General features: G+C 51.2%; 2 protein-coding genes across 4 annotated transcripts; one reads left to right on the forward strand and one right to left on the reverse strand.

The window, feature by feature from the left end:
- Positions 1–421: 421 nt before the first annotated feature.
- Mrpl43 (mitochondrial ribosomal protein L43) lies at positions 422–1,584 on the reverse strand. The gene is made up of 3 exons (XM_036170500.1): positions 1,399–1,584; positions 1,186–1,292; positions 422–1,073 (listed from the first exon to the last, which is right to left on the reverse strand). The coding sequence occupies exons 1-3, from the start codon at positions 1,527–1,529 to the stop codon at positions 832–834; spliced, it is 480 nt and encodes a 159-aa protein (XP_036026393.1). The 5' UTR covers positions 1,530–1,584; the 3' UTR covers positions 422–831.
- Positions 1,585–1,606: 22 nt separating this feature from the next.
- Twnk (twinkle mtDNA helicase) lies at positions 1,607–8,013 on the forward strand. 3 transcript variants are annotated; one of them, XM_036170492.1, is made up of 5 exons: positions 1,607–1,681; positions 4,247–4,487; positions 5,069–5,176; positions 5,418–5,559; positions 6,935–8,013. In XM_036170492.1, the coding sequence occupies exons 2-5, from the start codon at positions 4,366–4,368 to the stop codon at positions 7,253–7,255; spliced, it is 693 nt and encodes a 230-aa protein (XP_036026385.1). In that variant the 5' UTR covers positions 1,607–1,681; positions 4,247–4,365; the 3' UTR covers positions 7,256–8,013. The 3 variants fall into 3 exon arrangements, with proteins under 3 accessions (XP_036026385.1, XP_036026379.1, XP_036026372.1); XM_036170486.1 differs by having other exon boundaries at positions 1,666–1,869; XM_036170479.1 differs by lacking the exon at positions 1,607–1,681 and adding an exon at positions 1,802–3,430.
- Positions 8,014–9,909: the final 1,896 nt, after the last annotated feature.

Raw genomic sequence — 9,909 nt, forward strand, 5'->3', positions numbered from 1 at the left:
TTTATGCTTAAAATACGCACACATTTTGAGCTGGGCATAGTGGTGCAGACCTTTAGTCCCAGCACTTGGGAGGCAGAGGCAGGCAGATCTCTGTGAGTTCGAGGTTAACCTGGTGTACATAAGAGAGTTTCAGGACAGCCAAAGCCACATAGTGAAACCCTGTCTTGGAAAAAAAAAGCATATTTTGAAGCATGACCTTGAGGGTTTGGAGAGATGACTTATGTGGTTAAGAGCACTGGCTGCTGTTTCAGAAGACCCAGGTTCAATTCCCAGAACCTACAAGGTGGCTCACAACTGTCTGTAAGACCAGTTCAGGGGACCTTCCACCGTCTTCTGGCCTCCAGGGGGCACTGCAAGCATATGGTGCACAGAAATACAAGCAGGCAAAAACATCTATACACATGATAAATAAATCTCCAAATGTGGTCTTAGGTAAGTTTAATGACTTCGGTTTCCAATCTGCACACAAATACAGATATAAGGTGCCTTGCCCAATGTGAGGCCACAGCAAGTGCAACAGGACATCACAGGCTCTTCAGAAGCCAGCCTTGAGACCCTTCACTGCGTTTTGAAATCATTATTATTTTGATTCCACAAAACAAGGACCTTGCACAACACTTGGAAGCCTTTTCACAGCTCAACTTGCAAGGAGGCCAGCAGAATCAGAATTAGGGTATTCACATGGTACCTAGCTAGCAGTGGGCAAAGATAACAGTCAGCTCTTCTTTATCCAGGGCCACGCCCCCGCTGGTAGTCTCCATTTATTGGCCTGAGCTTGAAACCCGAAAGAGGAACAAATTCCAAAACTTTCACGGTCCAAAGCCTGGTTCTTTACTGTGCTTGAACCGAATCTGAGGCAGGACCATGAAGTTCTCTGGGCCGCAGCCCGTGGAGGGCCGTCCGTTTATTGGTGAAGGGGTGCCACTGGCCCTGGATGCTAGGGCTGTCCGTGTGGAAGGGCTTGCGGATGCGGATCACATCCAAGCCGGACTGGTTGGCCAGCTTCTGCACCAGTGATGTGATCTCCTCCACCGACTTGCTGTTGATCTTTTCCTCGCGCACGGTCCCGTTAACTGCCAGAGGGACGTGGGAATGAGCGCAAACGGTCAGGTCGGAAGTTAAACAAGAAGAATCCGGCGGGCAAGCGGGAGTCCCGCCCTCCCGCCCCAGCGCGGCTCCACTCACGGTATTCGGCCACTATTCTGGGCACCGCACACGGCCGCGGGGTCACGTATATGACGACCCCTGGGTTGCGTCGGGCGAAGTCGGTCACTTCGCGTTCCACGAACTCCCTGCCAGGCAGGCCCGGCGAAGGTGAGTCCGGTGACCCGGACCCAGTCCCGTCGGTCCCCGCCCCACCCCACCCCGGCCCGGCCCTCCCGCTTCCGCGGCCCTCACCTGGCGCCGCGGGACGAGGGAGCATCCCGGCTGAGGCTGAGGCTCAGGCGCTGCAGCTGCTGCACGTAGCGGCCCAGCCCGTTATGGAGGACGCTCGTCAGGAAGCGGCTCGGAGTCCCGCGCGCAGTCATGGCTTCCCCTACGCTCGGCAGCCCGGACCGGGAGAGGGAGGGCGGGACTAACGCGCGACTTCCGGTTCTGGGTTCATGGGCTCCCGGGAGAGTTTTGCTTCCGAGGTCCCAGCGCGTGGCGCGTGCGGCTGACCCACGTTGCGGACAGAAAGGTTGGAAAAGAAGAGTAGTGACGCGAAGCCGGGGGCGGGAGCGTGGAGTTCCTGCAGCGGAGCGGAGCACCCGGGTGGCAGGGAGAGGACTGGGAGCCGAGGGGACCGCCTGGAGTTGAGGTTCAGGCAGGATGCGCAGGGCTGCAGAGAGGAGGGCGGCGAGGAGAGGCCGCGGAGGGGAAGTGGAGGTGAGGAGATGATACAGAGGACCCGTTTAGATTGAGGGACGGTAGAGGTCCTAGAAGTGAGCTAGCTGGTGGAGGGAAATGCTAAAGGCCCTAGAGAGGGGCGGAGACGTGAAAGGGTCGTGTAGGTGTGCAGAGATGTAAAGCAGCAAGCCAAGGGAATAAAGAAGGGTGTTCGTAGGGGAGAAATTTGAGGAGAGAGAGAAGCCATCTCTTGTGAGTCCTGTGAGTGCCCTCTGGAAGGTTCCTAGGGTCTGGCCTAGTGAAGGGCACCAAACCAGATACCAAACGTTTTGGAGGAGGCATCCCACTCCATTAGGAATGTGGCTCCTGCTCCGATGTGCATATCCCCTCCGGACCTTGCTGCCACTGCGTGGGGTGTGGGTGGGTCGGAGGGGCTTGCCCCGAAGCTTGGCTCCAGGCGCTCCTCGCAGAAGGTACAGGAAGGAAGCCCTCCCAGCCTTAGAGGTGCCAGTGTCGCCTGTGACTACAACTGAAATCCGCCAGTACTTAAGGGCGCACGGGATCCCGTTCCAGGATGGACACAGCTGCCTGCGAGCACCAAGCCCCTTTGCCGAGTCCTCAGACATCAAAAATCAGAAGGACTCTACCGCTTCCTTCTGCCTCTTCATTGACAAGACCACAGGACACTTCCTCTGCATGACTAGCCTAGCAGAAGGGAGCTGGGAAGACTTCCAGGCCAGTGTGGAGGGACGAGGGGATGGGACCAAAGAGGGAGTCCTACTTACTGTGGGCCCGGAAGCCGAGGACAGGGAGGAGGTCCTGAGAATCTGGAACCGATCTGTACCTCTCTGGGAGCTGCCTGACCCTGAGGAAGCCAAGCTGGCTCGAGTGATGTTTGGCCTCACCAAAGTGACAGATGACACACTCAGGAGGTTCAGTGTTCGATATCTTCGATCGACTCGAAGTTTGGTATTCCCTTGGTTCACCCCTGGGAGCACAGGAATACGTGGCCTGAAGCTACTAGGCGCTGAAGACCAGGGGAATGGAGTGCAGTACGTGGAGACCACCATCCCCCGACCTGGTGCCTACCACAACCTGTTTGGATTACCACTGATCAGCCGTCGAGATGCTGAGGTGGTCCTGACTAGTCGAGAGCTGGACAGCTTGGCTTTGAGCCAGTCCATGGGGCTGCCCACCCTTTCCCTGCCCCGAGGAACGGTCTGCTTACCCCCAGCTTTACTCCCGTACCTCGAACAGTTTCGTCGGATTGTATTCTGGTTAGGGGATGACCTTCGGTCCTGGGAGGCCGCCAAACTGTTTGCCCGAAAACTCAACCCCAAGCGGTGTTCTTTGGTGAGGCCTGGTAACCAGCAGCCTCGTCCCCTGGAGGCCTTAAACCAAGGCTTAAGTCTTCCTCGTATTCTTCGGACTGCCCTCCCTGCCTGGCACAAGTCTATTGTGTCTTTCCGTCAGCTCCGTGAGGAGGTTCTAGGAGAGCTATCAAATGTGGAGCAAGCAGCTGGTGTCCGCTGGAGTCGCTTCCCAGACCTCAATCGTCTGCTGAAGGGGCATCGGAAGGGCGAGCTGACAGTCTTTACAGGTGACTCTTTAGAGAATCACTGAGGAGCTGGAGAGATGGCTTAGTGGTTAAGAGCACTGGCTGCTTTTTCTAGCACCCACACAGTGCCTCACAACTGTATGTAGCTCCAGTTCCAGGGGGATCTGATGCCCTCTTCTGACCTCTGAGGACACCAGGTATGCATATGGTGCACAGCATACATGCAGGTAAAACATCTGTACCCATAAAATAATAAGATGTTTTTAAAAAAAAAAAAAAAAAAATCACTGTTTTACAGCCGGGCAGTGGTGGTGCACGCCTTTAATCCCACTACTGGGGAGGCAGAGGCAGGTGGATCTCTGAGTTCAAGGCCAGCCTGGTCTACTAAGAGTTCCAGGACAGCAAGAGATGTTACACAGAGAAACACTGCCTCAAAAAACTAAAAGAGAAAAAAGCCATTTTGAGTAAAAGGTTATACAATAAGGTGACAAAAGTATGTGGTTTTGGCCACTGGCCATGTTCAATTTATTTATTTTTTTTTAAGATTTATTTATTATGTGTGTGAATGTTCTGCCTTCATGTGTGTATGTACACAACATGTGTGCCTGGTGCCCCCAGAGGCCAGAAGTCATCATATCCCTTGGAACTGGACTTACAGATGGTTGTGAGCATCATGTGGGTGCTGGGAGTCAAAGCTAGTTCTCTGCAAGAGCCGTGAGTGCTCTTAAGTACTGCTGCATCTCTCCAGCCCCCAATGGCCGTGTTAAAAGGAGACTTTCCCTCCCAACTTTTACCAGAATCTTGGTTCCAGGACCAGACTCTCCTCTTGACTTTCCTGTGTGTCCATCCCCCCAACAGGTCCAACAGGCAGTGGAAAGACGACATTCATCAGTGAGTATGCCCTGGATTTATGTACCCAAGGGGTGAACACACTTTGGGGTAGCTTTGAGATCAGTAACGTGCGACTAGCCCGGGTCATGCTGACTCAGTTTGCTGTGACACGTCTGGAGGAGCAGCTGGACAAGTATGAAGAGTGGGCAGACCGCTTTGAGGACCTGCCTCTCTATTTCATGACTTTCCATGGGCAGCAGAGCATCAGGTGAGCACTTCAAAGACTAAAAAATATTTTTAGTGTTTGTTTGTTTGTTTGAGACAGGGTCTCTAGGTAGCTCTGGCTGTCCTGGAACTCACTATATAGACCAGGCTGGCCTTAAACTCAACACCTGCTTCTGCCTTCAGAGTGCTGGGGTTAGAGGCTTGCACCTCCATGCCTGGCCCTTCTTTTCATTTATTTGTTATGTGTACAGTATTCTGCCCACATGTATCCCTGCAGGCCACAAGAGGGCACCAGATCTCATTATAAGTGGTTGTGAGCCACCATGTGGTTGCTGGGAATTGAACTCAGGACCTCTGGAAGAGCTGTTGGTGCTCTTAACCACTGAGCCATCTCTCCAGCCCCCTTATTTTCATTTTTGAGAGATCCTAGCACATCATATTTTTATGCTCTTTCCAGCTCCAGTGAGAGTGCCTTCCAGGGCTCTTTAGACAGGCTTGTGGTTTCCAAAGAATGGGAAGTCAGAAGAGCAGATGATATCAATATTCTCAGGATGCAAGCTCTTCTCCTGGAGTGTCCTGAGGCCGTCCGTAGTTGACTGTTGAAATCCCTGCTTCTCTTTCCAGGTCTGTAATAGACACAATGCAACATGCTGTCTACGTCTATGACGTCTGTCATGTAGTCATCGACAACTTGCAGTTCATGATGGGTCATGAGCAGTTCTCCACTGACAGGTGAGCTCTACTTGTCTAACTCACACACACCTGTCTTCTCGTGAAGCTGGCCTCTAGGTACAGTCAGAGTGCTGTTATTTTCTGAGAGGTTGCAGCAGTGGGAAGTTGTCCAGGGACCTGAGTGTGAATCTTAAGTAGAAGAGAGAGTAGCGGCTGGGATAGTTTGTGTGCAGGGACTGGCTCAAGAGTTGTGCATGTTCCACCCAGTAACCTCTTGTATCACTGAATTTCATTGCTGCAGGATTGCAGCTCAAGACTACATCGTTGGAGCCTTTCGGAAGTTTGCCACAGACAATAGCTGCCACGTGACCCTGGTTATTCACCCACGGAAGGAGGATGATGACAAGGAACTGCAGACAGCATCCATATTTGGCTCAGCCAAAGTGAGTCGGCTTTAAGGCACTCAAGCTTTGAAGAGATGGAGAGACAGGAGTGACTAGAGAAAGTCTGCATTCAGCCTCAGATCCTCCTGACTGCCCTGAAAAAGCAGGAGGCCATGGTTCTGGGGCCATGACATGAGGAATCCATGAGCAGGAGTACAGGGATCGTAGATGGTTCTTTGCCATCTAGGAGTCACACCTGTTAGTAGGGAAAACAGTGAGGTCATGATTGCAGTTCAATGGGCTGAGAGCCAGGGCAGGCAGCAGGAGTACTTGGGGAGGGGTCTGAGTCATCCTGTGACATCTGGGGAGACTTCCCAGTGGATGTACCAACAAAAGTTCCACTGAGGTTTCCAGACAGTTAAGTGTCAGAGTATCAAATAAATGGGAAAGCTTTCTGGGCCACAGGACCAGCTCCATCCCAAAGCCTCCAGTGGTATACTAAATTCCCGTTACATGTCATGCCTGAGCTAGGCAAGGGGAGTTCAGGTCGAGGATCAAAAATATGTTGGTTTGGGACAAACACAGGACAAGAATAATGCAGAAGTTTAAAAACAAAATTGGTGTTACTTTAGGGAATCAAAAGTGGTCCTTAGTGAAGTGTCATGTGGATAGTAAGAACAAGCTGGGTGGGTAGGAAGGTCCACCGTGGGGGAGAGGCGTGGCAAGCAGGAGCAGCACAGAGTCTGAGACCGTGGCAAGCTTGTAAAGTGGCTGGGAGATTTGGCGGCTCTAGCATCCATTCTGGTTAGTTGTTTAAAGAGCTTGGTGATGAGGGGTACTTTTTCCTTTTCCCTTTTTTTTTTTTTTTTTTTTTTGAGCTGAGGATCGAACCCAGGGCCTTGCGCTTGCTAGGCAAGTGCTCAAACACTGAGCTAAATCACCAACCCCCTTTTCCCATTTTTAAAAATTTAATTTATTTAGGAGCTAGAGAGATGGCTCAGTGGATAAGAGCACTGACTGCTCTTGCAGAGGACCTGAGTTCAATTCCCAGCACCCACATGGCAGCTCACAACTGTCTGTAATTCCAGTTCCAGGGGATCTGGCATCCTAACACATACATACAGGCAGAATACCAATGCACATAAAATAAAAATAAAGAAAAAATTTAAAATTAAAAAAAATTTGTTTAATACATATGGGTGTTTTGCCTGCATTTTTTAATCTTTGCATTACATACATGTTGGTGCCCATGGAGGGCACAAGAAAGCATTGGATTTCCTGGGACTGGAGTTCCAGATGGTTGAGGTGCTGGGAATTGAACCTGGGTTCCCTGAAAGAGCGGCCAGTGCTCTTAGCCCCCTTTTCCCATTCTTGCCACTCCTCCGACTCTTCAGCCTTCATAAGTTCCCTTTCTCCTCCCCCCCCCCCTCCCCAGGCGAGCCAAGAAGCAGACAATGTTCTGATCCTTCAGGATAGGAAGCTGGTGACTGGGCCAGGAAAACGGTACCTGCAGGTGTCCAAGAACCGCTTTGATGGAGATGTAGGTGTCTTCCCACTTGAGTTCAACAAGAGTTCCCTTACCTTCTCCATCCCACCGAAGAGCAAAGCCCGACTCAAGAAGATCAAGGATGACAACGGACTAGTGGCCAAAAAGTCCTCTTCTGGCAAAAAAGGTGCAGGGCACCAGAACTCTGAGCCTTGCTCAGGCCAGGATGCCAGTCCCTACCAGCCAGATTCCTCCAAGTCCTCCAAGTGAAAGCAGTGTTTAGCTGCTTGCTACAGTGAGCCTGATGGACCAGGCTAACACAGACTCCTGGTCTTCCATTAGGGCTCCTCTTCCATATAGTCCTGGGCTATGGAACCTTCCCAGCCCAGGGCTGGGTTCCAGGGTGAGGAAATTTCACTCAGCAGCTATTGAGGACCTGCTGTATGCTGGGTTATGAAACAAGATCTGTTTCCAAAGAACCAGCATTTTGGTGGAAGGAATAAGTCAAAGTGAAGAACGTTAGACTGCTCACAGACTAGTTTTTATTAAGCAGTCTAAAAAGGTGTATGAGCAGAGTGCATGTGAGAACCAGGAGGGGCCTTGTGAACCTCTGGGAAAGGGATCCAGGCAGAGAGGCGGACTAAAAGCTGAGGTGGGAATGAGCAGGTCCGACAGAGCAGGCCCCTGAGCCTGTCATAGAACAGGAAGCTTCTTGCTGAAACTTCAGCATTTAGGCATTCAGAGAGAAAGATGCACTGGGCACTAAGCCTCTGCTTTGTAGAGCCAGGCATAAGGCAGCTGTCTCTGTTGGAATCGATCCTAGGTGCTTATCCCTGTACTCCCAGGACCTTTAAGATGGGAGCTTCCTCCCCCTGGATTGCATCGCCGAACAACCATGGAAGCAGCTGTGAGCCCACAGTGCCTGCCCGCTGCATACTGACTCCATTATGTGCTGCCTCCGACAGCTGGAGCTGGGACTCTTTCAGAGCCCTTTCCAGTTTGAATGAAACATTTTAGTTGCCTTTGTTCCTGTGCTTGTTCTGATTTGTCCACCAGATGTCTCCCCACACGAACTGGGTTTCCTCTCAGACTTGGGAGTAAATGGATCCTTTTCCCTCTTTAGACTTTCACTTTCAGCCTCGCAGATAGCAGGGGTCTCCACATCCCACCCACTAAATGTAGACTTGCCTTGGCATAGGGGAGACGGGGTGGTGTGTTCATTCCTGACAGGTGTGGGTCAATGGGCCACACCAGGCCTTGCCTGACCAGCTGTCCCTCTTTCCCCTGGGAGGTGAGCCATTCACGTTCTCAATGTAGACTCAAGAATCAGCCCTAGCTGGGTGTGGTGGTGAGTGCCTTTCATGCCTGCACCTGGGAGGTAGGCGGCAGGGAGGAGCTCAAAGATATCCTGAACTACACAGTTCAAGGCCAGCCTGGGCTACTCAAAACCTTGTCTCAAAAATACAAACAGTTTATTCTTATCTGTAATCCTCTACCCTCTTCCGTATACTTCTGGTATTCTCCCATTTCTCCCTGCGTTAGAACTCCTGGGAATTTGTTAAAAATACAGAGCTTTGGGGCCCTCTCTTTCCCCGGCCTTTACATGTTTGCAGTTCTGGAGTCTGACATGGGATATGGATGCCTCCGTTTAACAAGCACTAAAGAAGACTGTAAAAGAAATGATTCACAGACTGCCAGGCATATTGCTAAATGACCTTTTTATCTCACTTTCTCTGGTACTTAAAGGACCAGTTTCAAGATGTTCAGATTGGGGGTGCTGGAAAGCCTCTGCTTCAGGTATAAGGGAGGTTTTGACTCCCTAGAGGAAGAGTAACTTCCAAGTCAACCCAAGAGGAAGCTTTTAGAACCAGAGGGAAGAGTCCAGGGTTTCTGAGAACTCTAGCCATAAAGAGCTGAAGCGAATTTTTGCAAAGCTGTTGTTGGGGAAGAACCTAGGGGTGGGGGTAGCTCCTCCAGGGTCTGCCTTCTTGGGGGTCTCTTCCAGACTGGCTGGAGCCAGGCCTCTCTAACCCTGCAGTAATCATTCCCAGCAGTTGGCTGCTCTGGGCCTCATCCAGGGTCTAAAATATTTAAGTCAGCCATGCTTTCCAGATGTACAGAAAGAGACCATTTCTACCTATAAGGGCATGGACTCCATATTCTACTCTCCCTAGAATGCCTGGTGTGTTCTCAGGAAACCCTTCAGAGTTTCCATCAGCATAGAGAAATAGTACACATTTGCCTGTTTGTCTTGCTCCACCCTCCTAGCAGACACCCCCACACAGCACAAACCAGAAAGATGAGGAGGAGGGAAACTAACACCCGGTACACAAACACATTCCACTCCATACCTGCCTAAAACTCCCCACGGCAAGATCCAGCACAGAGTGAGTCTTCAGGAGCCATTGGAGCCTAGAAGGCAGGAAGAGGTTGGTCCCTGTAGCCTGCATATGAAGTTCCCAGGAGCCACTTTCTATCCACATACTCAAAGAAAGTGGCTTGAGGCAAATCACCTGGGATAAAACATGTAATTCTGTGTTCAGCTGATTTAAGAATGTCCCAGAGACCTCCCGGAAAGGTCTGGCCCAGCAGGGTCAAATTAGATCTGTATCCCTGTTTTCAGATCGACACTGTGTCACACATGTGAGGAGTCAGCTTTACTTTTAAGTTCTTCAGTAACTGTTACTGCGGTGGATTTGAGAAAAGACCAAACTCACTTTGGTCTCCTGTGGCCCAACTACTCATGCAGTGGGTATGGTTCACATAGCTGTAAACTTAAGCCTTTCCACAAAGTACCTGGTATGCCAGGGAGGAAGGGAGCCCTTGGTACCTCCCTAAAATACAGGCCGACTTCCTGTTTGGGCCCGTGGGTGGGACTTTATGAGTCTAAGGGAAGCCTAGCCATGCCCCATGGGGGACCAGGA

Source organism: Onychomys torridus, chromosome 1 (assembly GCF_903995425.1).
Source record: "Onychomys torridus chromosome 1, mOncTor1.1, whole genome shotgun sequence".
Lineage (NCBI taxonomy): Eukaryota > Metazoa > Chordata > Mammalia > Rodentia > Cricetidae > Onychomys > Onychomys torridus.

Excerpts from the sequence above, each read along its gene's own strand:
- Mrpl43 (XM_036170500.1), bottom strand. The coding sequence starts at position 1,529 with ATGACTGCGCGCGGGACTCCGAGCCGCTTCCTGACGAGCGTCCTCCAT. Across the intron at positions 1,293-1,398 it reads CCCTCGTCCCGCGGCGCCAG|GGAGTTCGTGGAACGCGAAG; the intron begins GTGAGGGCCGCG and ends CCTGCCTGGCAG. Across the intron at positions 1,074-1,185 it reads CAGAATAGTGGCCGAATACC|TTAACGGGACCGTGCGCGAG; the intron begins GTGAGTGGAGCC and ends TCCCTCTGGCAG.
- Twnk (XM_036170479.1), top strand. The coding sequence starts at position 2,188 with ATGTGGCTCCTGCTCCGATGTGCATATCCCCTCCGGACCTTGCTGCCA. Across the intron at positions 5,177-5,417 it reads GAGCAGTTCTCCACTGACAG|GATTGCAGCTCAAGACTACA; the intron begins GTGAGCTCTACT and ends TCATTGCTGCAG. Across the intron at positions 5,560-6,934 it reads CCATATTTGGCTCAGCCAAA|GCGAGCCAAGAAGCAGACAA; the intron begins GTGAGTCGGCTT and ends CCCCCTCCCCAG.